This window comes from Desmodus rotundus, chromosome 13, assembly GCF_022682495.2.
Source record: "Desmodus rotundus isolate HL8 chromosome 13, HLdesRot8A.1, whole genome shotgun sequence".
In the NCBI taxonomy this organism is placed as follows: Eukaryota; Metazoa; Chordata; class Mammalia; order Chiroptera; family Phyllostomidae; genus Desmodus; species Desmodus rotundus.
Window position 1 is genome coordinate 27,249,927 of NC_071399.1, and position 27,840 is coordinate 27,277,766.

At 44.0% G+C, this 27,840-nt stretch overlaps 1 protein-coding gene across 4 annotated transcripts in view; it reads left to right on the forward strand.

Annotated features, from left to right (window-relative positions):
* Positions 1-27,471, forward strand: part of PSD3 (pleckstrin and Sec7 domain containing 3) — a 535,098-nt gene extending 507,627 nt beyond the window's left edge. For all 4 annotated transcript variants that reach the window (XM_053916638.1, XM_053916639.2, XM_053916641.2 and 1 more), the window contains 2 exons: positions 2,592-2,735; positions 22,536-27,471. In XM_053916638.1, the coding sequence (XP_053772613.1) occupies positions 2,592-2,735; positions 22,536-22,751 (360 nt within the window). In that variant the 3' untranslated portion in view covers positions 22,752-27,471. The remainder of the gene's footprint in view (positions 1-2,591; positions 2,736-22,535) is intronic.
* The last annotated feature ends 369 nt before the right edge of the window (positions 27,472-27,840 follow it).

Below are 27,840 nucleotides of genomic sequence, written 5' to 3' on the forward strand. Positions count from 1 at the left end.
TAGTAAACACTTGGAAGTGTGATATATACAATGTTGCAAGAATGTAGCTCAGTGGGAACTCTCAAGCCTACTGTGGAATCACAAACTGGGGGCAGTGCTTGGAACACAGTTTAGTCATGTTAAGGGTGCGCGTATTCTGAAATCCAGAAATTCCACCTCATGGTGATTATACTGTAGGGAAATTCTTGCCTGTGTCCCTAGGCAACATGTCCGATGCAGGGTCACTTACAATAACGCAAAGAAACCTGAAAACAGCCTAAACATCCTTCCGTGAAATTGTAGTATGTCCTACGGTGGAATACTACGCAGTGGTCAACAGGAAGGAACTACAGAGCTTACATGTGAACAAATTTTAAAAACATGTTGAATGATAAAACAAGTTATAAAAGAAGCTTGTTAAATATAAAAACCTAGAGAACATACTACTCTTTCTTTGGTATAGGAATAGTATAAAAAAGGAATAAGAACAGTAGATATACAGGGAGTTTCAACTGATTTTTATAATTTTTATTCAACTGGGTGCTAGATACATTAGTCTTTTTCATATATCATTCAGTATGACTTTTTAATATACTTGAAACATTTTATTAAACAGAGAAAATAACTTTTATTTTTCAAAATGATCTAGTCACCAAATATCTTTTGCCAGAAATCCTATTAAATAATTTACATGTTGCAGTAAACGTACAAAGGAATATCACGTTGAATGAAGATAGCTGTTCATACATTCTTTTCGTCAGCTCTGGCTGCCAGAACAACGTACCACGGACTGGGTGCCTTAAGTGACAGAGTTTTGTTTTTGTCACAGTTCTGGAGAATAGAAGTCCCAGGTCAAGCTGCCAGCAGGACTGGGGCCTGGTAGGGGATCTCCCTGTGGGTCACACTTGGCCCCCCTTTTTCCTTCTGTCCTCAAAGGGCCTTTCTTTGGTGTTTGCACCCAGAGAGAGTGTGTGTTCTTGGTGTCCCTTCTTGCAAGGACACTAATCGTGCTGCATCAGGGCCTTGCCCTTATGACCTCATCTGACCTTAGTGACGCCCTTAGAAGCCCCACCTCCAAAGATAGTCGCACTAGGCTTCAACACATGAATTTTGGAGGGGCACAAACATTCAGTTCAGTTCATAACATAGTCTTTGGTCTCCTTGGAGAAGAAAAGAGAAGGGGAGTGAAAAGTGGGAAACAGAAGCCCCCTGCAGCGTGTGTCCCTGTGTTCGGAGTGGTCAGGGTACAGACAGTAGGCGTGGAGCCATGGGCCCCTCTCTGAAACTCAGGATGAGTTTCCCTTCCCCCTGTACTTCCCTGGGACTTCTTTGGGTGTTCTGCGTTGTTGTTTCCGCTTGTTTCAGTTGGTATTTTTAAATGACTGTGTTGTCCTCTTTGATGCCTGTGCCTATTCCTGCCACCTCCGTTGCTCCTTTTTCCAATCATGTACTCTGCTTTTAAAAATGTTCATTATTCTGTTCTATTTTGATGGCTTTAGACTTGGATGTGTTTTCCTTGTTTGGCTTTTAGGATGTGCGTTATAACAAATCCTGAAGATATACACGACTCATAATTCCCAAACACCTTTTCTTGAAATGTACATTAATGTTATATAATCTTAACTAGTGTCTGGAATTATTCCTTTATGGTAGTCTTTTTAATTATTTCACCCACCTAAAATAAACTGTTTATATTTTGATCTTACATTGGTATTATACAAAATGTATTGTTCACCTAGTTTGAACAGTTCCCTTTCATTTGTTTTCATCCACTTCTTTTTATACATGTGAAATTTATACCCAACAAGGATTTGCATAATTACACGTGAAAGTGGAATAGTAGGCAAAGTAGGTATGGAATTTTAGGAATGCAAAAGAATGCCAATCTCTTTGTTTCGTTTTTTAAAATACTGCCAGAGGGTTTGATACTGTCTCTTGTTAGGTAGCTTATTACCACGGTGACATGAGTGGCCCCCTGGAACGCAATTCTGTGACATGGGTCAGTGTGCCACATTGGTGCGGGATGCCGGAGCAACCCCACCCAGGCAGCAGCCTCTCTGTAGCTGCGTTTTAACTGAGGGACTGCCGGGGGTCAGTAAAGTTGGAGGGAGTCAGAACCTGCGCTACTTCGGAGGGAAAGAGCACAGATTGCCACGTTGTTTAGAATATTATCTGACAGCTCTCAGAGAATTACTTTTTAGTGGCATTGCTTATTTTAAAAGGGAGAAAATACGCAGACAGGCTCTTCAGTCATTGTGATGGACAGAAACCAGCAGCACTGTGGAGTGGCCGTGAAATGGAGAAGCCAAACTGGGTGGCACTCAGGACAGGTGTCAACTGCTCAGCAGGCACCTCGCCCACTGGATATCGTAGGACACTTTGTCTCAACTCCGTGGCAGTTACGCCGGATAAAGGGCTCTGAAAGCAGTGGGCTGGGGACAGAGGCTGGCCTTAGTTGCCATTTTGCCAGGTTCGTATGACCAGGCTTGAGAAAGCTGGTAGGATATGGCAGCCAAGGCACACTGGACTATTTCAGTGAATTAAAGTCATTCATCATAAGGGATTTTTATTGATTTATGTTCGGACATTAAATGGCTTAATATTTCCTGCAGGAGGAACAGCTGAAATCTCACGAAAGCAAGCTGAAGCAGATTACCACGGAGCTGGCTGAGCATCGCTCATATCCCCCAGACAAGAAGGTGAAGGCCAAGGAGATAGATGAGTACAAACTGAAAGATCACTACCTGGAGTTCGAGGTATGCTGGACTAAGTGTAATAAAAGCCTATACTGAGTTATTTGATGATTTTTCCACAAGGTGATTTTTTTGCAGTTACTGAAACTGTGGGAAGTGTGCCTTGCCCCTGGTTCTAACTTGGGAGCTCCGGGCCTGGTCTAGGTCACGGTGGCCCCTTATGTTTATGATCTCATTTAAGCATCAAAGTAGCATCAAAGATAGCTGTCAATGTATGTGCTTCAAAGCACATAGCCTGCCTGGTTGGAATGGCCAGTGTGAAGAAACACCAAAAATAGATGGACGTGCCCAGGCGGGCAGCTGCTGGCTTCAGTACATGACACGAAGCATCTATCTTCCCTGCTGTTGGCAGCCAGTGCATTCTTCCTCTTACCTCTAATGCCCTTCGGAAGGACACTGGGAAATTGTGGCACATCCATACACTGTAGCAAATCCAGTTATTAAAAAGATTGGGGGGGATACATAAACTCTGGAAGGGTGGAAAACATAAACACAAACCGAAAGCAATCTGTGTAGTAGTGAATGTTACCTTTGGCTAAATTTCCCCCCAAGTTAGACAGCGTCAGGGTGATGCACGATCGGTCCTCTGACTCTTCCCCCCTCAGGGTGGGTGGCGCTTCTCAGCATTTCACTTTTTTTTCTCCTCGTGGGTGTGCTGAATCCATCTTTAGCTCTTCTTTTTCATCGTAGCTCTAGTCCGTTTTACTTCGCATCATTCATCTCCTGGATCCGTCGTATCGTCCTGTTTCCTCCCCAGGCTCGAAACTTAGAATCCTTCTGGCCCTTGCAGTTCCCCACGGTCGAATCCTGAGCCAGGGCTGGCTCGGCCTCTGCAGCACCTCACACCGTCGTTTGTTTCCTCGCTGTTGCTTTTACACGTCCTCAGCTCAGGCCCTGGGCGTTTGTCTCCCCCTTGAACCTGGCAGCTGCTCCGAACTGTCTCTCTTCAGTTTACCCTACATACTTCCGATAGTTTTTTCCCCCCAAAGCTCAACCCAAATTATGGCATTCCTCTGGTCCACCACTGCCCCTGATTTTCCCCTACACCTCCCTTCAGCATTTGCCTTCTCAAGAAAGTCTCAGTCCTTTTTGTTTGTAATTTACTTTTCAATTATAGTTGACATACAGCGTTGTATTAGTGGTGAGACATTTGCATAACTTATGACGTGATCACCCCCAATAAGCCTAGTACCCACCTGACATCATACATACTTTTGACAATATTATTGACTGTGTTCCCTGTGCTGTACTTTATGTCCCTGTGACTATTTTTATAACTGGCAATTTATATTTCTTAAGCCCTTCACCTTTTCCGCCTGTGCCCCAGCCTCCCTCCCATCAGTCTGTTCTCTGTATCTGTGAGTTTATTTTGTTTATTTATTTTGCTTTTTAGATTCCACGTATAAGTGCAGTCATGCAGTATTTGTCTTTCTCTGACTTATGTCACTTAGCATAATGCCCCTTAGGTTCATCCATGCTGTCACAGATGGCAAGATTTCATTCTTTTTCTCTGGCCGAGTAGTAATGTTCCGCTGTTTGTATGTATCTCAGCTTCTTTATCCACTCGTCTATTGATGGACACGTAGGTTACTTTCATTCCTTGGCTATTGTAAGTAATGCTGTAAATATATCTTTTTGAATTAGTATTTTCCATTTCTTCAGATAAATACCGAGGAGGGAATTGCTGGATCATATGGAAATTCTATTTTTAATTTTTTGAGTAATCTCCATGCTGTTTTCTGTAGTGGCTGCACCAATTTACAATCCTTCCAACAGTACACAAGGGCTCCCTTCCCCCCCGCCATCCTCACCAACACTTGTTTGTGGACTTCAGAGTCCCCGTTCTTTTTTTTTTTATGTACTTCAATTTTAATATACTTGATGTTGAAAAAATGTATTAACTATAATTATATTTCAAAGACTTAACCAAAGTTACAGAATAGGTCAGTAGAGAAACTGTGACTAAAATACCAGACTTTGTCACATACAGGACCATGTTTAGTATTTGCATTGAAGAATACATAATCTAAATCCAGTGTTCACTCACATACCCTTAAGAAGAGGTCATACTCACTAAATATTTTCAGAGACTAATTTACGGAGTTTGGTAATTTACAGAGTTTCCAGTATTTCAGTGTGGATGACTGTCCTATATTTGTTATCACCATTTATCTCTAATGTCATAATACTTCTACAGATTACACATTGCAAGCATAGTGTTTAAGCCTTGAATACACACACATTTTGAAAAAGACATGGCTACTTATCTCAAGATGCAAGTTGAAAAAATACAGATTTTTTAAAATTTTTATTGTTATTCAATTACAGTTGTATGCCTTTTCTCCCCATCCCTCCACCCCACCCCAGCTGAACCCACCTCCCTCCCCCACCTCCACCCTCCCCCTTGATTTTGTCCATGTGTCCTTTATAGTAGTTCCTATAATCCCCTCTCCCCACTCCCCCCTGGCTATTGTTAGATTGTTCTTAACTTCAATGTCTCTGGTTATATTTTGTTTCCTTTTTTCTTCTATTGATTATGTTCCAGTTAAAGGTGAGATCATATGGTATTTGTCCCTCACCACCTGGCTTATTTCACTTAGCATAATGCTCTCCAGTTCCATCCATGCTGTTGCAAAGGGTATAAGCTCCTTCTTTCTCTCTGCTGCATAGAATTCCATTGTGTAAATATACCATAGTTTTTGGATCCGCTCGTTTGCTGATGGGCACTTCGGTTGCTTCCAGTACTTGGATATTGTAAATTGTGCTGCTATGAACATTGGGGTGCACAGGTTCTTTTGGATTGGTGTTTCAGGGTTCTTAGGGTATAATCCCAGCAGTGGAATTGCTGGGTCAAAAGGCAGTTCCATTGTTAGTTTTGTGAGGAAATTCCATACTGTTTTCCACAGTGGCCTCACCAGTCTGCATTCCCACCAACAGTGCACTAGGGTTCCCTTTTCTCTGCATCCTCTCCAACATTTGTTTGTGGATTTGTTTATGTTGGCCACTCTGACTGGTGTGAGATGGTACCTCATTGTGATTTTAATTTGCATCTCTCTGATGGCTAGTGATGCTGAGCATCTTTTCATATGTCTCTGGGCCCTCTGTATGTCTTCCTTGGAGAAGTGTCTGTTCAAGTCCTTTGCCCGTTTTTTAATTGGGTTGTTTGTCTTCCTGGAGTGCAGTCGTGTGAGTTCTTTATATATTTTGGAGATCAGGCCCTTGTCTGAGGTATCATTAGCAAATATGTTTTCCCATACTGTTGGTTCTCTTTGTAATTTGGTGCTGTTTTCTTTAGCCTTGCAGAAGCTTTTTATTTTGATGAGGTCCCATTTGTTTATTCTTTCCTTTATGTCCCTTGCTTTAAGGGACATGTCTGTGAGGATGTTGCTGCGTGGAATGTCTGAGATTTTCCTGCCAATGTTTTCCTCAAGGACTTTTATGGTGTTACGACTTATATTTAAGTCTTTTATCCATCTTGAGTTTATTTTTGTGTATGGCGTAAGTTGGTGATCGAGTTTCATTTTTTTGCACGTAGCTGTCCAGATCTCCCAACACCATCTGTTGAAGAGGCTGTTTTTGCTCCATTTTATGCTCCTGCCTCCTCTGTCAAATATTAATTGACCGTAAAGGCTTGAGTTTATTTCTGGGCTCCCTGTTCTGTTCCATTGGTCTATGTGCCTGTTTTTAGGCCAGTACCAGGCTATTTTGATGACAGTGGCCTTGTAATACAGTTTGATATCAGGTATTGTGATCCCTCCTGCTTTGTTCTTCTTTCTCAAAATTGCTGCAGCTATTCGGGGTCATTTATGGTTCCATATGAATTTCTGAAATGTTTGTTCTATATCTGTGAAATATGTCATGGGTACTCTAATAGGGATTGCATTGAATCTATAAATTGCTTTGGGTAGTACGGCCATTTTGATGATGTTAATTCTTCCAATCCATGAGCATGGTACATGCTTCCATTTGTTTGTGTCTTCCTTAATTTCTTTCTTCAGTGTTGTGTACAGAGTCCCCGTTCTTAATCTGAGAAGGTTTGGGTTCCTTTTGTCCTTCCACAACAGGGGTCTTTCCACAGCAGCCTCCACGTGTGTTCGTGGCATTTCTGCCCACTCACTCCAAACACACTTTTATGCCTGTTTACCTGCTTTCTTCTTCCTAAATGTTCTTCCCCTCACCTTCATTTCTGAATGTCTCTTTATCTTCCAAGATGCAGCCCAAATCCCTCCTGTGAAAAGCCTGCTCTATAGCTCGCTGGCTGGGTTTGCTCTGTAACGGTCCTACACAGTTGCTTTATGTTCAGATTCTTTCACTTTGTATTTATAGTGGATTCCGTATCACCTCCCTGGCCCACGCCTATGCGCCTTTGGAGTGCAGGGACCTCAAGTTCGTTTCTAATCTCGCTCTTTGCTTGCTTGGTGAATTGAACAGGATTTTATGGAAGCTTTAAAAAGTCTCCCTCAGTTATAAAATGTCTGTTATAAAATGTGGCATTAGATCCACTGCAGATCTATGTAGTAATTTTCTCCACGGTCAGGCAAGTCCTTGATGTGGGCAGATGAAGGTAAACCTTCTTTTTAGTAAACGTAATTGATTAGCGCAAACTATAGAAGACTTACCAACAGAAGGCTTGAACAAATTAAAACAAAAAAACCTAGGCCCCTCACCTTTCCCTGGGCTTGTTCATTCCTGGGAAATGGGAGTTCTCAAAAAGCAATCATAATTCTTCACACTTCCAGAATGGCTCTCAGCTCCAGGCCTTTTTAGTTTCACACGTGCTAATTAAATCTCCCAACACCTCAGTCCCCGGCATCCAGCGCTCAACACCTTGCTTTGTGCCCTTGATTCTAAGGCTGAGGGCCTGTCCCCAGGAGGTGGGGACGTGGGGAGACCAAGGATAGGTTGCCACTGCTAGAAGCACTTCCTGCTTGTGAATCTACTCTGGGGCCCCTTCTCGGCAAAGGTGGCCCAGCAAGGGCCAGCATTTTCATCTCCCAACATGAACTCATCCCCAAGCTCTGTGGGGACAAGTCTTGCTTTCATCAAATTCTTGCCTCCGTGAGCCTGAAGATTGCATTCCAGGGCTCTCCGCTCATTAAAGGCAGACTCCTGTGCTGATAGTCAGGGTCGCTGGATTGTCTGTCAGGCTGTGTTAGCCTGTGTCTCCCGGGAAGGCAGAAGGGTGCCTGCTTTATAGATGTAATCTAAAAAGGTTTTGATACAAGTCATTGTTTTTTTTAAGTGCATCATTATTTTTCACTCATGTACAATTGAAGTAGTGTATCTTGTGGGGGCCCCCTTTGCTGTTCTTTCAGCCACCAGATTTTGTCCTGGGTGTTTGCTGGTGAGATCTTTCGTGTGGCATCAAGTACTTCGCTTTATAAGCACCGTCCCTGAGCAGGCCGCTTCATCCCCTAAACAGGGGGCATGGGAGCTATTGACCGTTTTGTGCACTTGTTCGCTGCTTTACCCTCAGCTTCTCGAACACAGAATGAGTCTCAGTACATACTTGGTGAGTGAAGGAGTGGGGCTGTGTTATTTATTACGCGTAAAAGATAACATCACTCGAAGTAATTTTCTGAGAACACTTAGTAGCTCCCCTGTAACCCCATGGGCAGGTGGGGACCGATGGCAGTGTCTACCAGTCAGTGAGAACCTCTCATGGGCCATCGCAGGAGGGGAACCTCAGTCTGTGTGTGTCCTTGTCGCCAACAGAGACCCACAGGCAGGAATTAGTTCTCTCACCTGTTACTGACTCGGGGCTACCCTGGGACTTCAGCGCGGTTCTGCCGTTTGCACGTTCTCGTACGGAAAACTGCTCTCACTTTGTTAGAACATTAAGCTGTCGGTAATAATGCTGGGAGTTGCTCCTGACTTTTTGCATTTTGGTTGCTGATTTCCCAAATTGCTTTGTACAGACAGTTCTTCATGGTGGCCCAATTCACAGCTCTTTCTATGCCTCAGAAATTCTCCAACCCCTGACTGACAGCCAGTAATTAGAAATTCTGCTAAATAGCTGGGTTCAGGGTTTTTTTAAGTCTACACGAAGTCTGCAGAGGGCCAGAGGCTTCTGTCTGTCTCAGCCTGAGCCTGTCAGAAAGACATTCAAAAGCAGCCGTGGGCTGCAGCTGACTGCATGCATGCTTCTCTCTCTGCGGACTGGGAGTTACAGGGCTTGTGTAGCGTGTGACTGCACCGGTGCCCCCCAGGCTGTGGCTGGTACTTTTTTAGAAGAGTCCACTTGGAATCTAATGTAACTTTTTAAAGAGTTGTTAGGCACCACAAGTCTAAGGTAAACTCACCATCCTTTCCCAATTTCTAAAAACAAAGTATCTGAAATAGCCTCATTTCTTTACATTAACGTATTTCTACTTTATTCAGTTCCCACTTCACATAAAAATGTTGGAGTTGATCTCCATGCTTCTGGTGCATTTGGAAGTGTATCCAGATGTGGAACAGATGGGTGGTTTGTATGGGACATAAAAAGTCTGGGAAAGTCCTGGGCCACAGAGATTCCCGGGGTAGCACTGTAGTTGGCCACAGAAATTCAGCTTTATGTTTCTTGAGCTTTAAAAACAACAGCAATTAGAAAGTGAAGATACTGTTTACTCCAGGATGATTTTCGTGTAACATGTAAGGTGTTTTCAGTGGCTAATGTAATTAGTTCTTAGACCAGAGTACGGAAAGGGAGGCTGTGTAGCAGCCCAAACCTGTTAGAAACAAGCCGGAGATAAAAACATGACTACCCCGGACAAACCGCGGGTGCAGTTCCAGACCACCGCAATAAAGAGAACATTGCGATAAAGCGAGTCGCACAATTCTTTTGGTTTCCCAGTGCATGTAAAAGTTATGTTTACACTATGCTGTGGTCTGTTAAGGGTGTAATATAGCCTTATGTCTAAAAACAATGTACTGTACATACCTTACCTTTGAAAAAGCTGGCAGTGCTATAAAACATTTACTGAAGAGGGATCACGGAGGGTCAAGTTCACAGAGGCTCCCAAGGTCCATGGTAGAACTGGGTGGAAACCTGGTGGCCGGCACAATACCAGTGGATTTGACATGGTCATCAGACCAAATGTGAACATATTTGTTTGCCACCACAGTGCTGTATTTGTCTTCACTGTAACCTGAACGCATTTACAGAAGGCGAGCAGTCTCCTCCCCACCGCATCATAGCTCATCGGGTAGGTTCTCACATTGTGTTGTTGGCCTGGCCCCAAAGGCATCTGCCTGTCCATCCCTGTGCAGGGGCTGAGCCAGTTGCATAAGCTCCTTGTCTTAGATCTTTGAACTTGGGCTTTGGAATCAGTGTCCCTCCATAGTTATCAAGTACATACTGTTTGGTATTTGCATTTGCAGGTTCCAGTCTAGCAGAAAAAAAGGGCACTTCCCTGATGGCTCAGCCCAGATGCAAAGGAAAGTCCTCTGGGCTTCATGGGCTGGAATCCAGCTGAGTGTCACTCCTGAATTGCAACCTAGAGTATCATATGCTTGTTATGGCTTAAGACAATCAGGACCCACCCGACCACATGGCTAGGAGACGCAATTTTAGAAACAGCAAATGTCCGCTGTAACAAAACATGCCAATGTCTGTGGGGCTGAATATTTTAAATCTGGAAAATCTAGGACATTAGTGAGGCATGATGGATCTTTTTCTGCATTTCTAATTTTTGGTGGCATGTAAAGTGGCGTGATTCCTTCTGAAACGCATACACTGGAGAATGAGAGCACATTCCATGCAACGTCATTAAGGAAACTCGAGACCGCTCCTGTCTAGAAGCGCCCACAACAGAAATTTCTAGTTGCACACCCTCCGTTTCACTGTTGGGTTGTTTGCTGCTGGGTGGGTGGGTGGGTGGTCTGATGTATTTCTTTTTGAGCAAATGCTCTGGTTGTGACCTCAGCCCTGTTTCCTCAGATTGCTCATTTTTTTGTTTGTCCGCGTGATAAGTGATTTTCACCCTGGACCACTTCTCCTCTCCTGGGTGGTGCAAGGGCCAGTGCCACCTGTCACAAGGCAAATCCACCTCTGAAACAAAATGATCCAGCTATTAATTTGTAAGTGGCCTTGATCATAATAGTACAAAGATGAAAGCAAGGGAGAAATTCTATTAACTTCCTTAAAGAAGATTGCCAGCGTGTCTTGGTCTTAGCAACCGAGTCTAGCCTGGAAAGCAGTGTCCCCCCTGCCCCCACCCTGTACAGAAAACAGCACAGAGGTAATTACATGTCTGGGTCTGAGAAGCTAAGATATTGCAGGTTAATCGAATTCTTAGGAGAGTTTTTTTTAAAAATTTCAGTCGGATGCTAAGTGGTATAATTATAGATCCAAAGCTAGAGACCTACGATCAGCAGTTATCTAAGCTCTCAAGTCCGGTTAGTAAGAGACATAACACTCGTACTGCCGTCTGGGGTTGCGTTTTGTATGGCACGATGAAAGAAGGCTAAGACACTCTGAATTTTAATCTGGAGATGATGGTGTGCTTTGAGAGGAGGAGAAGCTTAGCAACTGGATCCTTTGAATTGCATTTTAAATAAATGATTGAAAAGACAGAATAAACAGCCAGTTGTGTGACTGGAAATGACTCCCTGTCCCTAACTCCCTCCTTATGCCTGAAATGTCTGCTGTGATGAAGGTCAAATACTTACGTACTAAATTAGTGAAATTGGGGGAATGACTAGAACAGGAGTTAAGAGGCATCCTTGGTATGTCTATCACATAATTATCCTCGCTGGGCCTCACTCAGTCTTGGGTATCAAATTGAGATTGTATTGGGTGAACTAACCTATAAGGTCCCTTCCAACTCTATATGCATTTTTGAGAAGAATGACATTTTAACACCAGTTAGTGTATTAGAGTAACTCGCTCTCATGCCAACAGAACAAGAATATTTCCATTTGGGGATGTCAGGGGGTCTAGACCAGCACTATCCAGTAGGGAGAGAATGCAAACCACATACGTAATTTTAAATTTTCTAGTAGCTACTTCTAAAACCTTAATACTTGGGGAATTAATTATAAGAAGATATTTAAATTTAACACAGCAGAGCTGAGGCCAGTGGCTCAGTCGGTTTGAGCATCATCCTGTACACCAAAAGTTTCAGTCCCTGGTCAGGGCACATACCTGTGTTGTGGGTTCAATCCCCGGTCAAGGTGTGTACAGTAGGCAACCGACAGATGTTTCTTACATCGATGTTTCTCTCTCTCCTTCTGTCTCTCCTCTCTCTCCCTTCCTCTCTAAGATCCGTAAACACATCCTCCAGTAAGGATTTTTTTTAAAAAAAGAAAAATAAATAAATTTAATACAACATATCCAGCATGTTGTCATCCCAACATGTAATTAGTATATTAAATACCTTACATTCATTTTTTTTCTGACTACATCTTCAAAATTTAGCATCCTTTTCACACTCGTGGCACATCTCTGTGCCGATCAGGGCCCGTGCGGCTGCACGAGACTCGCAGCTGCTGTGGTGGGCAGCATTTGTGCTCACCGTGCAACCCGCTTCCACGTGGGTCGGGGCTGGGGACACCTGGGAGCAGCCCATGTGCAGGTTCCACACTTAGTCCAAGAGGTGGAGGCTGAGCGCCAACCAGGCTCTGCAGTGGTTTGCGGATGGTACCCGTGCTGGGTCAGCAGTGCCTGTGCTGTGCTATTGGTTAGAACTGCAGTTATTACTTCCGAGCAGAGAGGAGACCCACCTGGTGCGAGTGGTACACTCACCTGTAGCCTTGTAGCTTTTTCCTATCAGCAACGTGGGTGATAGGAGAAAACCTAATCCTTTTTCCTCACAAAGAAAGTTCTCCTGTAAGCCATGGGAACAGCCTCCCTCCCAGCCCCCTTACACGTTTTGGTAAATGACCTGCCCATCTGTTAGTTTGCCGTTGCTGCTCTGGAATCAGAGCAATGAACGGGGTAGGCTTTTTGGTTTTGTTTTGTTTTGTTTTTATTTTCACCCAGAGTACTTTATTTCTCTGTAAACTAGATTAGGTTTCTTCTTCTTATTTTCCAGAGGAGTCCGTATGCTTTTGATGTAAGGGTTTAAAAACTTGCTTGCTGAAGTACCTGATCTGAGATGAAGAGGCTTTTTGTGGGGAGCAGACTGTTGAGGTTCTTCAGGTGTATCTAGTTCAAAATTACTCAATGGACTTACAATGAAAGTTTAACTGTTTTCAAAAATATTTTCTCTGAAAGAAATCATATGCAAGCCAAGAGGCGTTTGCTGTAAGAATTCTCGGCACAGCATTCATTGGAGGGCTAGAAATTGGTTCCACTCGAGCCACACAGAGACTCTTGGAGGAGCGCTGGACAGCTCATCTGCTTGTGTTCCTCCTTAAGGCACGCACTTGGAAGCAAAATACGCGGAAGAAGACTCACGCCGATCACACACAGGGAAGAATGTGCAGTGCCCTCTCATAGCAGCTTTCTTCCCCAGCTTGCTCTGGCCTTCGACAAAATAGTGAAATAGGTGCACCAGGGCTGGTTTTCCTAGTTTCTTCCGGTGCCCTGTTCCCACCTGATGCTTACCATTCCCTCCCAAGAATCAGTAGTGTGTCTTCTTCCACACATCTTGTTTCCAAGGAGCTCTCACCTACTTAGAGAATCCTGGGAAGTTTACAGCTGAGAGTAGCCACATCCCCTCATTCTTCCCACATGGAACCTGCGACCTTGAGGGAGCAGGGCTTTGCTGAGATCTGGTTGCTGGCTGTTCTGACTCCACAGGTTGGAAGGTCCTCTACCACATGGGACAGAATCGGACTTGACTGGTAAGATGTTGCTTACGGGCCTTCCCACGGAAAGGGGCTTTTGAACTGGGAATACGGAAGGTGTAAAAGTGCTTTACTCAAAAGCAGTTAGTACACCTTGGGCATGGAATGTCATGGGAGATCAATGGGGAAGGTTGCTTAGAGCAAAGGTCCTTCAAAGCCTCCTGACATCCTACTTGAAACATTGCCTGCAGAGACTGACCTTGTCCCCTCATGCCTGCCATTGGCCGTTTTGGAGCTGCGAGTCTGTGACAGACAGGCTGCGGTGAGGAAGTTCGGGGCATACCTCCGAGGGACATTTGTGTAATGTTAGACATTCCAGTACCGTCAGAAGCACAAACAAAATATACACCAAAGTAATAAGAGCAGGACCTGTGTAAAAATGTTGTCATAATAAACTAAATTTTAGACAAGAGTTCTCTAAGGAAAAATTTAGTGAGGGACAAACTTTTATCCCATAAGAACTATATTTAGTCTTCTGTCAAAATAAGCAGTGTTTCTCTAGCTCAAATTATTTATCCAGGTATATAGAAACTTAACTTTACGTCCCTGTTTCAAAGGACATTTTTTCCACTTTACTGAACAGCAGTTACTTTAATTAATTAATCCAATCTGGGTGATTTTTTAAGTCAATTTTAGACTTGGCTGTTGACGAGACGAAACCGTCCCATAAGGCCAAGCTGGGAGGGGCTGGCAGGAACTGGTGCAACCGGAGCCCCCCTTTGGTGGGTTGGAACTGGACAATTAATTTCTTGAATTTTCCACCTAGAAGACAAAACGTATACCTTTCCTAAGTGAGCTTTGTGGGCTTTTAAATTCAAAATTTGGGTTTACTTTTTTTAAAAGATAAAACCTGGGTACTCATACAGACTGCGTTTATGGAAAGGGTTTTGAGAACTAGAGAAACAAAGAAAAGAATGAGAAATAGCAGTTGTATTTATTTATTTTTAATCCTCACCTGAGGATCTGTCTTTGTTGATTGGAAAGAGAGAGAGAGACATCAATGTGAGAGAAACATTGATCTGTCCCCTCTCTTACCCCAACCAGCTGGGGATCAAACCCACAGCCTAGGTAAGTGCCCTGACCAGGGACTGGACCTGCAGCCTTTTGGTGCATGGGAGGACGCTCACTCCAACTGAGCCACTGGCCGGGGCAGAGATTGCAGTGTTTTATTTTTTTTTTTTTTTGAGATTGCAGTGTTTTAAAAATTAGTTCTCAGCAGGAGTCAGGAAGACACCCCCCCCCCCCCCCCCGCAGGCTGGTCCGAGTAGGGCAGTAGCAGAGCCCGGAGTGGGGCGGGGGGCTCACTGCACTCTCCTCTCTCTCTGGGGCAGTGGAGTTGGCCTGCTTGTCACTTGGTAAAGACTGGATGACATGGGAGCAGGGGCAACAGTGGACACACGGAAGCTCTCAAAACTTTTCCTACAAACCCAGTCCTTTCTGTCTGTATCACGGCTTTTGGACCTCTTCTGCTTATATTAGCATAAAAAAGTAAGCTTTTTATTTTAAAGGTTTTTTTTTAATTTAAGTCACAAAATTTATTTACAGAGCAATAGAGCCAAAAGGTAGAGCAACACAAAAGAACTGAATCCACACTTCCTTAGGTTTTCCCAGAAAGCCACAAACCCTAACCATACAAACAAAAAGTGGTGTGTATTTGCTTGTATTTAGGCAGTGGGTTACCACTGCATGCAGAAACCTGATAGGGAAGTAATGTGGCGGGGGGGACCTTAAAATTTTCTTTTTAGAAGTGTAAGTCCTGGCAGAGCTTGCAGGTCAGCACTTGGAGAAAGCTCTGTTTGAATGCGATTACTTTCCTAAGTTAGCGGGCATGGTGGCTGACCGGGAGGAGGTCTGCACAGCTCCTGCCCCTGGAAGGCAAACGCAGCCTCTATTTGAACGACAGTTACTGCAAGAGCTCCTTCTTGTTTGGTTTGCTTTTTATTTTTGTTGTGTTTTGTTTGTTTTCCAGCATAGAGATCTAGGAGCAAAAAGTGTTTTGCTATGTACATGACATTATTAGTTTTCTTCCCATTTCATTTTAAGTGGCCTTTTACCCTGCCGTCTGGAGACAGGAAAATGTCGGGAGGACGTACGCAGGGTTTGATTGTCAGCGCTGTGAGGTCTGAATGCAAACGGCTGTGCTCCGTTACAATCTCCGCAGCTCCATTTCCATGCAGGTGGTTACCGTCATATTCACAGCAGAGGGCAAAAGGAGAGGGGCTTCTGTTAAATAAAGTAAGAAATGGTGTGCAGGGCTCAAGAGAAAAGAGACTGCCCAGTCAGATGCCTGTAAATCTATATGTGGATATGATTAAATTTCTTTTCAAATAATACCAGTATTTGTGATTTTTTTTTAAGCAGACAATTTGTTCAATTTAAGCAGCAGCTTGGCCTTAAACATGGTATTTTTATTCCTCCCTAGTAGGCATTGCTGCTAGTGTACAGGAATATATTTTTCTACATATTTGAGGAGTATTTTTATAAGTAATTGAAAACCAACTTCAATAGCAAAATATGTAAGGAGGTTATGGAGGGGAAAAACAGGGCTTTACTTTAGTAGATAAAGAAGTCATTAAACACTTGGATTGTCTTTGGCTCTTGGTCACAGAAGACTTCATGAAATAGCAAGTCTTAAGAAGGAAATTCAGGGAGAAAGTGTGCTGAGTGCAAAACCACACAGCAGTGTGCAGTTACCTATCTGCAGAGAGTGGCGGCCGGACTCGGAGGGCGAAGTCCCATCTCAAGTGTTCTTTCCTGAGAGCGCGGTTACTCTGTTAGAAATCTCTTCACACTGTTGGAGAATTCTTAAGGAAGGAGGCTGAGCACACAGCTCTGAATTTTTTAGAATTGATCTGAGAATGAATCAGCAGAGACTAATACAAAACCTTTAGTAACCTGCCCAAAGGCACAAATGGTCCCTGAGGCACCGCTCATTCTCAAACCCTCTTTGCCTTTCTGAATAAAAGCCACACCTGAAAGGGACCCATAGTGAAGGCCGAAAAACGATTTAGGAAAACGAATTAATGCCACACTTAAGTAGTGAGTGGCCATGTCAGCACCCAACCGCCTGACCCCAAGACTGCCCCTCCACTGCCACATGCGTCTCAGACGGCTGTCGCCCATCCCATCCCATTTTCAGTCCCATCTGGAGCTTTGTTAATTCTTGCACAGTGATTACTCTGTGGCATGAAGTTACATTAATTAAATCATTCAGTCTGATTATGATTATTATTGTCAGAACACAGTGTGAAGCTTCAGTGTCGTTATTGATTAGTTGTTAGTGTCAGCAGCAGATTCCTTCTGAATTAATACTGATGAGACTGACTACTCTCCGACCGGGGACCTCAGAGTCTTAGGCTAGTATTGAAATATTTACCCGAGGTAAGTGTGATCCTGGCACCTTACGTGTAAAGTACACATAAGGATGACCTTTTTAGTGGATGCGTTTGTTGTAAGGTAAATTCAGAGGCAGTTCTTCAGGTATGAATGAGACCTAGCGGCCACCGAAAGAAGAGCCAACACAGTCCATATCCAGTGGTCCAGTTTCTCTTTATTTTTAAGATGAACGTGGATAATAAAATTTGATCTTCATTTACTGCTACCTAAAAGATACCCAGAAAACACATGAGGTTCATGTCTTTTATGAACCTCAAAACTGTGGCACCAGCTGCTTTCTTCTCTCTGCGAAGAGAGAAGCACAGAGCCTGCCCTCAGTGCACTGCGCAGGGTTTGCTGCGTGCGCACGGCGCCGTGGCAGTTGCAGTCAGGTGGACGTGGACGTGGACGTGGCCATGGGAGGGTGCGGACCCTGGCGTTTGGGAGAAACACGGAGGGTGGAGCACTGAGGGCTGAAGGGCATCCCCAGAGGTGATGGGCTTAGGAACCCATCAGGCATCTACCCCTACATCTCTCTGTATCCCCACTATTTGATTTTTCTAGAATTTGCCATATTGAAAGTTCACAATACATTTTTACTAAATGTGAGAAATTTTATTTTCTCATGTTTATTTTTTCTTTCCATTCATACATTCCACAAATGCTTATTGAGTTTACTATGTTTTTTATGCTGAGGATATATTAGTAAACAAAATCAAAGCCCCTACCCTCATGCCATTGCATTCAAGTATTTGTAGGGGGACAATAAACAAGGTTTGTTTTGGGGGGGGGGTTGGTGAATATAAGGCTGATGGTGAGAAGTGCTAAGGAGAAAAACAGAGCCGTGACCAGCAATACAAGTTAGGATTTTAGATGTAGCTGGCCAGGGAAGGCCTCCGTGAGCAGGTGACATTGGAGTCAAGACTGAAAGAGGCACAGGAGGGGAGGGACTGAGCCCCATGGATTCCTCAGGGAACTGCTCATGGGGCAGAGAGAATAGCACCAAGGGATCTAGGAGCAAGAGGGCGTCCCCTGTGCTCAGGGACAGCCAGGGAGAGGCATGCTGGCACACAGTGAGCACTGGAGAGCACTGAGGGTTAGACCAGAGAAGCAGAAGAGGGGCGGCTGGAGGGGGGTTCTCTTGGCCATGTGAAGGATGTGGTGTTGGGAAGGATTTGTACGGGTGAGAAGCCATTGGAGCGATTGGAGCAGAGATGGCACGCTCTAATTTACATTTTAATAGAGTGCATGGGGTTGGGCAAGGCTGGAGCGGGGAGACCTGTTAGGCAACTGTTGCAATAAACCAGGCACAAGAGGATGGTGCTTGTCCAAAGTGGAAGTGGTGGAGGTGGTGAGAAATGGTGTGATTCTGAGAATATTCTGAAGATAGAGGGACAGGAATTGCCAACAGAATGGTTGTGGGATATTAGAGAAAGAAAAGAATCAAGGAGCAAAGTTTTTATTGTCAAATTTTTTGTCTTCCGGGTTTTAGAAGTATCTCTAGCCTGTTCTCTCAGGCTAGAATAGTCATTAGCTAGCTCCAAACACTGGCATAGAACTCCCAATATTTTGGTTAACTCTTAGAATCTCTTAGGTGACCTCCATGCTGCCAGCTTAAAGGGAAGCACTTGAGAGAATTGTACTCTGGCATCTGTAGAGATACAGCAATTGACATAAAACCACTGGAGGTAATAATATAGCCATTGATTTAATAGTTATTCTGTGGCCAGAGTACAGCCTATACTGGATAATGTCCATCAATAATTTGTTAAATAGAGAAAACCCAACAAAGGTACATCACACCAAAGCCTATTAATCAATTATATGAGTGTATTTTCCTAAATAAAATGAAGCAGGAAGTGCAAGTATAACTCAATTGTGATTTTTGTTTTTAATGCATGAAACCAAGGTGAGTGTTGCCCATTTTATTGGTTAAGAATGTGTTTGGCTGCAAATAACAAAAAACATGACCAAGTGTTTAAACAGTATAAATATTCTTTATCTCACCTAAGAAACCTGGAAGTTCTTGGTTACTGGCTGCCAAGTGCTGCCATCCAGGTTGTATACTCTTTCCAAGTTTCCAGTTTGCTCTCTTTGGCACATGGGCTCTTTTGTTTCCATGCTGACCAGTTTATGGTCTCATCATGGCTTCCTTAGTTTCACACCCTGTGTTCTTCCACTTTTTATCAGGGTCACAAAAGCTGCTTTCACAGAAGGAGCCTGGCCGACTTCTTACATGTCATTGGCCGAATCTGGGCCGTGTGCTGCAAGGCCGACCGGCAGAGGAGGGAAAGGGTTATTGTGTCTGGTTTGCAGCATGATCCCTCTCCTGGGGCGCAGCACACTGACATTCTCCGAAAAGATCACAGTTTCATTAGCACCAGCAGCTAGGAAGCCGCTAGCGGCTGCCACGATATGGAACACCGGCATCTGGGCTGAGGTTGACCATTTGAACAGGATTAGCAAGATGGTAGTCTCTGAACTGGTATATCAGATACTTTAAACGTGATTTACAAATACACTCCCTGCTGCTGCTTTACTTGTCCTTACACACCAGCTTTCACTTAAAACTTAAATTTCACAGTTGGTCTTTAAAAAAAAAAGATAAGAATCTTGTCTTCCCTGAAAGGAAGAAAATAAACACTCCCAGAAGATGTCTTTCCCACCCACAAAAAAAGGAGATATCAATGAAGAAGCAACTTCTGAAATTAGGTCCATTCCCATTGCTGTTCGGGGCTGCATGCAGAGCTGTTTCTTTACTCAGAAGCAATATGGGGGCGGGGGCATGGGCACGGGGGAGGGGTGCCTCTGGATAGAGGATTTCCCTATTGAGATGCATCTGTAATCTGGGAAGGACATAGTTGAAACCAGTGCCCACTGAATGGTTCTCAGATCAAAGGTATGTTTAGCTCCAATGTTTTGCAGAGGCATTTGGTTTGCTTTCAGGGAGTGAGGAAAGCAGAGCTGTATTACTGGGTTTCGGAGCCCTGTCCCTGTAGCCTTCGTAACTCAGAAACAGAGCACGGCCATCTGAAGTTCACGAACCCACTTCAGGTTCCTTTTCCTTATTTCTCTTAGCAGTGACGGAGCACCCCTCACTTCTGGGCCCCTCGTGCCCTTTGCTTTGCTTTGCTTTGTCCTTCCTTCTGTCTGATGTCTCAAGTCCTGCCATGCCTCTGTGCTGTGCCTTTTGTTTGTTGACTGACTCATTGATACAGTTTGTTTGAGACAACAGCTTTGCAGCTGGAGCTGTGGAATGAGCAGACGAAGTGGTTTTTCTTCATGTACTTTCCAGGTGAATCTTCCAGCAGTATCAGTTTCTTCAAAGACTAGGTCGGAGAAAACGGGCCCTGTCACCTTCTCTGCTTTTGTCTCCTTGCAAGATCATCTCAAAAAATTGGCCTTCATACCCCTTTCACTGTATAAAAGCCCCAGCTTCGTGAAATAGTGTGCCTTCACGGTTTTCTGAATCTCTCTGAGTCACTTTACTAAATCTGGTTCATATTGGGCATAATTCTCTCCTGCAACTTAATTTTGCCAGTTCAAGGCAGTTTAGAGAGAGATTAAGTAGTGTGTTTCTAGAGTGACCAGGACTTTGGAACTATGGTGGTATGCCCTCTGAACGCTGTCTAGTTCATCCCCTGATTTCACTGATGTGCAGAGGGGTGTGTAACACTGGAGTCATCTTTTTAGTTAGCAAATGCCCTCATTAAATTCTTATGTAGCTTTCTGAGATAAGCTGAGTATTTTATTCTATTCATTACTTCTTTGTGAAAATTAGAATATGTATCAGTTAGTAATACTTTCAGCTGCAATTAATAACAAGATGAACAGTGGCTTAATCCCCAAGGATATTTATTGTACATACTTAACAATATACACGTTCAGAGGTCTTAGGGAATCTTAGAGTTGGTCCAGCTCACTGTGTCGTCAAGAGCCCAGCCCCCTGCCATCTCTCCATTCCTCAGGCCTCGCGCATTTTTCGTTTGTCTTCATGCCCACTGCCCCTGGCACAGGCTGCAGCTTTAGGAATCATATCCACGTCGAGGAAGGAATAATGGTGAAGCCTTAGCACCAGCAGCTGCTCCTCTGAAGCCTATCCCTTTCATCAGGAAGCACGGTCACTTTCCCTGAAGCCCTCCAATGGACTTCTTCTTACATCTCATTGGCTGCAATATCACATGGCCCATCTTAGCTACAGAGGGGCTGGGAAAGCAAGTATTTGGGTTTTGGCAACCTTTGTAGTGGGAGGGACATAGGAGAAAAGGGGACTGAGAATGGCTTTTGATTGGCCAAACCAACAGTGTCTGTTACAGTAGTCATCCCAACACATACATTCTTGGGTGTACTCCCATCGCCAGAGAGGAGATAGGGCTTAAGAACATGGATTTTGGAGTCATTTCCTCAATTCAAATCCCAGCTTCACTTTTTTGCTAACTCTAACTTTAGACTTTTCTCTGCCTCTATTCCCTTTACTGTGAAAGAAGGATATAATGTCCTAATTGTATATGATTATGTGTGAGTGACCTGAAGCCAGTATGTGGGCATTCCATACATGTTATCTCCATCACCCACCTGGGGCCCCCACATAGACCAAACCCAGAACAAGCTTAATGATTAGAAGGTTTTTCCCACTTTGAATGACATAACTTGAAAGAATAGCTTCCAATAGTTTCATCTTCATAATTACTAAAAAGTGAGATATACAAAAGTCTTGGTCTGACTAGAAAAGTTCCTAAAGATTTATAGTCATAACAGAATTTGCTTGCCTTTGTTGGGACAGTTTATAACTGATGTGTTCTTTTGTTTAGAAATAAAACATTTTGGGACTTCTGTAAATTCTTAATGTGTTGAAGCAATACAGTGAAAGACTTAGTTTGACTTGAATCCATCAAATCAAGAATCTGAGACCGTTCTGTAATTTGCAGTGCATGTAATGGTTCTAAAAAGGGACTCATAAACTTTTTAAAAAGCACCAATTAAGTTTAGAGAAAAAATTCTCTGCCACGTTCTTCTCAATTATTCTTACACAAAGATGCCCAGAGACGAGAGAATCTGGAGCTGTTTAAAATGTAATGGATACTCAACAAATAATTGATGAAAAAAGATGTAGAATGAGAAAAGCATCAGAAAGTATTTTGAAGGTTGGGAGGAAACCCAGAGCAGCTTCTAGAAAGTGTTGTGATCTTCTAGAGTCAAATCACCATAGACTGATTCCTCCTTTGTAGAGTTCCAGGGAGTAAGAAGGAGAGTAAAAACCATACCCAAGCCAGGTTCAAATGCCGCCTAGGTCCTGTGAGGGGCCTTCAAGCGAGTACAGGCAGCACAGAGCCGTTAAGAGCCATCCAATCCCCAAAAACCAGAGGTTACAGCTCCCCCAACCTACACCCTCTTATTCCTGGGTATTCAGGAAGCATGATTCCTCCATCTGCATTCCTTCGGAATGCAGAACAAATGAGAACTGAAGTTCTGTCTTCATTTCTTACCTAAACGAATGAACCCATCAGTGTCCTGGAGCTGTTGCCCACTTGGGCAGTGAAGTCAAGTCTTCAGCAGCCAGTCATACCCTCCAGGTAGCTAACACGCTAGGTGTGCTGCACATATGCATTTGTGAACAGTGCGTTGACTGTCATTCCTCTCTGACTTCCCCTCCAGCAAACCCGCTATGAAACTTACGTCAGCATTCTGAAAGAAGGAGGCAAGAAGCTCCTGAGTAACAACGAAAGTGAGGCCGCAGGACTGAAGAAGTCACATTCGAGTCCATCGCTGAACCCAGATTCATCTCCAGTCACTGCCAAGGTCAAGCGTAACGTGTCAGAGAGGAAAGATCACCGACCTGAAACACCCAGCATTAAGCAGAAAGTTACTTAGAATCCGTCTGTGACCAGGAAAGTGCTGGTCATGGAGCAAAATAGAGTTTTTCAAGATCCTTCTGGTAAATCCGTGAATATATTTAAAAAAAATAGTCTGTGACTAAATGGTGCATTAGTAACCTTTTCTATTGTATATTTTTTGTTAGTTTCTGTACAGATTGTCTCTTTGCTCTTGATTTCTTTGCTTTGATGGTTTTTGCTACTTGATAACTAATGCACCTTTTTGTGAGGCAGAGGGGACCATGATTTCAGAGGGAATTATGTGTCCCTTCTCCTTTGGTTTTCTCTTGTTTGCACTCTGCTCGGTTGTTATGTATTCTCAAACCAACTGTTACACTTTTTTTTAAGGTTAAAAAATTTAATCCATTGTGAAACACTTAACTGGACAAACTTTGTAGCTTAGTAAATTCTAGCCAGAGTTGATACAAACCTTTATATGTGAGATCTCACCGGTCACAGAGGTAGAGTTGAGCACTCACAGAAGTTCAATTCCGAATGACAGTTCTGGGAATCCAGGTGGCCCACAGGCGGTGCGGCCGTGCATGCGGGCACCTCAGTAGCACTTTCTGGTGAGTCCCGACCCTGCTGGCAGCAGGGAGATGGGGAGCGAAGATCGCAGACTGGAGGCCGTCGAAGCAGTCGGCTTGTTTCAAGCGTGGAGTCCATTTCAGCCAAGCAGGGGAAGAGAGAGCAGAACCTTTTTGCCATTGAAAGTTGAGGAAAGATGACAACAAGTTCATTTTGTTTTCTAAAGAACCGTGACAGCAATCGGCTCTTGGGAGCTGCAGCGGCAGGCGTGTGTGCGGTCTGCAGAAATTGTTACCTCACTCCCACGGGGTCTAGACTAGGAATCCAGAATCATCTCTACTGTTGACACCCTGCCGCCCAGGGAGTCATACCTGCCAAGGCATGGTTGTAAGAATAGTGGGGTCTTAAGCAAAAAAAAAGTAAGAGGAAAATGAAGTTGCAGTTTTCCAATGATGGAATACTGACTCTTTAAAATCAGTCTGAAAGTAACATGTAGTCTGAATGAGTGGTGGTTGGGAAGCTGAGGAATCTACTGGTTGCATTTATGGAGTTACTTAGTTCATTCTTAGTCTCTCTGCTAGCCACTTCTCTCTGCTCCTACTGAACTTTCTCCTAAAAATAAACACTTTATTTTAAATCATTTCTTTCCATCTGCTCAAAATAGTTCTATTGACCTGCAAGTCATGAGCGTGTTCCGGTGCCCATCGCTTTGAAATGCGGGGCAATAAAAAGAACCCTCTCTTGCACAGGAAGGGAGAGGAGTGAAAATTGAGCCCACTGTGAGTTAGAACTTTCTGGTCACGAAACCTCGCAACTTTGCAACCTTAAAGCTGTCATCTCCACCCCTGCAGGACTAGTGGAATCACTTTGAATACTCTTTTCTTCCCACAGAACTTTGCTCTAGTTCTACTCAGTGTGTTAGTGAAAGGTACTATGACCAAAGAACCGGGGACTCTGTGTGAATTGCATGGTTCCAGTGAATTAGAGGAGGCTGGCTGGTAAACCACGGCGGTTTCCAGCAGTATCTTGTTCTGCTGTACCGGCATTTAATTATTCACCTGGGTTATTTATTCACCCTCCCTTCCTTCACCTCTATAAATGTTCGTATTCTGCTGGTGCCTAGACAGAGGAAACCCCTCTCTAAGGTTGTAGCTGCTTGCTCTCGAATAAGGATTTTGCCACACCTTTGAAAAACTCACTCTAGTCCTCTGTCTCGTTTAGCTAAAGACAGTGACTGCATTTATGTCTCAGGCCATTAACCAGTATGGCGCGTGGACCTGATTCATTGTTGTAGCTTCTGACTGGATTCAAGATGTCCACAAGGGAATTGTCTTTCTTCCCGGGATCTGAGTAATCAGCCCATTTGTTTTCTGCCTTGATATTTATCCAGAGCTGGGGAAGGTGGGGGGTACCCAGATCCTGTCATCTCTGAGCTTCAGTCACTGAAGGAAGACAAACATCCCCGACTGGTGTGAATGTGTCTGCCCACAGTGTGAGTGTGTCTGTGTACATAGGACGTCTCTGTGTGTTTTACTTGGAGTACTTAATGAACGTAGAACGGTACCGTGCTGCCGTGTCTGACGTTCAGAGTGCCGCAGCTCTGGAACACTTGGCTCGCATCGGCACGGCAGCCTCATCCCCATTATATGACTCACTAATGTCAGCTTCAGGAACTTCTGGATATGCTAAGGGAGTAGTGGGTGCGAAGAGCTCTTTTGAAGCTGCAGTATTCTGTGTTTGCAGTTTATCTTTAAAAACAACTGCAAGGTTCTTTGGAGAGCCAGGATGGCAGATCACCCTGGCACAGTGCTGTCCGTCTTTAGGGGCTGTGGGCACCTCCTCCCAGCATCCTCTGGGTCACTGTCTGTTGTCAGCGCACCTGGCGGGCCACAGGTTTATCCTGTAGGAAGAAGTGGCCCCCGGTTCAACTACACTTTGAAACTCTTGCCCATAGCCAACGACGGTTTCTTCTGCGGTAATTTCTTTCCTATGGTATCGAGTCAGAAGACATTGAAGACATTCCTTTCCTAGCTAAGCCCCGCCTACAGCCAGTTCACGGTACAGGGAGCTCTCGTCCTCCCCCTCCTCCTCCCCCTCCCTCTCCTCCTCCTCCTCCTCCTCCCACAGGTACGCCCCACCCAACCCATGCCTCACCGACTGCTTGGCTTCGGGAGCCTTGGGACTTATCTCCACATGATAAAGCATTATCCTTCTTCACATACATACACTTGACATTAATTTCCAGCCTAGGAAATCTTGATAGTCATCAAAATACTTGGGTGATAGTCTTGTTGCACAGTGGACCATAGGTGGCCCATGTATTAAGTCTTCCCCCACCTCACATGTTGACTTTAACAGGGAGGTGTCAGGGATTCATGGTTAGCAATCAAAACTTAATTAGCATGCAGAGTCCTTATTTTATTGCCAGCCCATAGATATTAATTGAAGTGTGCTTTTTAAAAAACATATTAACTCTTAGCAATGCTTATTAAGCCAAGCAATACTTCTGTGCATTTTAATTAATCTCAGTAAAACCAGCGTGTGGGAGATTCATCTGGTGGCGCTGTAGTTCCTGGGTAGGAAGCAGCTGTACGAGACCCTCTGTGCTACTCCGACTGTTACCTTAACTCAGAAGGTGGGGACTGTTTCCCAGTTAAAAGTGATATGAGTAAGTTAATTCTGCAAGAGGAAAGTTGGCTGGCTTTCCAAGGCCAAGCCAACTGGAGTTTGTATTTCCCCCTGTGGCCAAACCCCAGAATTTCTGAGGCTGGGAAAGAACCCAGATAACCAGCAGGGAAGGAGGCCCTTTGCCACCTAAGCACAGAGGTATGGAGTCTTCCGCTGGCCCTTGCCTGCCCCTGCCTCCGCCAGGTAGGGAGCCTGGAAGATGTTCTGAGACGAGGCAGGGCCTGAGACAGGAGCCGCACCTCTGCTCTGCCTTTGGCCCTAATCGGAGACAGTTGGAAGAAAACTGACCTTAAACAAGTTTCTCTGCTGTTGAACTACCAAGACTTTCCTGGGTTTAGTGAGTTGTCTTGAAATTCGAATTCCTTCACCATTTCTCCTCGTAGCCACCAGTTAAGCTTTTCTAAGCCTGAATTCACAGGGAGTTCATTAGCCTTCTTGGTGCAAACCTCTGTCGTTTAGTTCTCGGGGACCCTGTCAAGTTTTCAGCTGGTTGGGAGCCACTGTCCTTCTTTCAGCGGCGAGCAATCCCTTCACGTCTCAAATGACAGAATTTTTCTCAGTTGTTAAATTAGCACTGTTAACAAAGAACCAGAGTGGCATCCTAGGACTTGTTAAAAGTAGAGTCTAGTTATGAGTAGTAGTGTGCTTTGGGTTTAAATACCACCTGCTTTTCTCGCAGAGCATCTGACTTCCTCTGACGGAAGATGGTCAGTCACCTTTCTAGGCAGGTGAGCCTCTGGGCCAGCCGTGCCCCAGAGCTTCCTGGCTGTCTCCTGTCGCAGGCCCAGCCACCAGTCCGCCCCAGGGCAGCCGATCTCTCCACCAGCCTTTTGCCATCTTCCACCATCAAGGCATCCAGAGGACTTTAGAAATCAGTAGTTTACCACAAAATTCACCCAACAAGTGCTTCTCCTCTCAGATTCCTTTTCAATGTCTCTCTTACAAGGAGGGCTGAAGTCCAAAGTCATTGCCATTCTCATGTTGTACCTATAGTATCCAAAGCCCGAGGGGGCAGCCTTCTGCTTAAGACAGTGCATGCAGAGAGAATGTCTTCACAGAAAGAATGTCAGTAAATACTTGAATCTGCATGACAGTTTGTCGACTTGAATGCAACAGCAAGAAAATATTGCAAGTTAATTATCTGTACATACAGTAGGTTTCCTTCCGTCTCTTTGGCTCATCCTGTGTAATTCGTGTGTGTATCTAGTATTTCAGGCCTTTGGAAAATATTCCTATAGATAGTATGTCAGACACCAACGAAAATGCTTTCCTGTCACCTGCCAATGTTGTATTTGTGGATATTTATGGTTGTATGTATGTATATGTATCAATGTGTAGATTGTATATCAGTATATGGTATATGTACATCAAATTTATTTTTTGTCCTTAATAACCAGTGTGATATGAAAAGCAAGTAAAAACCTCATAGGATTGAGTATATAATGCAGTTATTGAGAATATATATATAGTGGTACTGTTTTATTAAACTTAAATTCAAATGATATTTTCATTAAATTTTTGTAATAATAAGATTTTATGCTAGAAAATTTCATCTTTGAGCTTTGAATCACCAGGGCAAAAATGACTCTGAACTAACTTTGTGAAACTATTTCAGTGTGCTGTGTACATTACCAAGGGGGGTAGCTCATTGTAATTTGGGATTATAGAAAGGGGAAAAAATCAACAAACAAACAAAAGGCAGTCTTAGCAACTTCAGTATCAAGAGCACTTAAACATAAAGTCAAACTGGCAGTGTCGGGCTTTTTACAAAATGTGATGCTTTAAAGCACACGTTCTTTATTGTTGTAATTAGCCCAGGAAAATGGAGCTCTCAGAAGAACTAAGTAAGTACCCGCCGTCTCATTTATGTG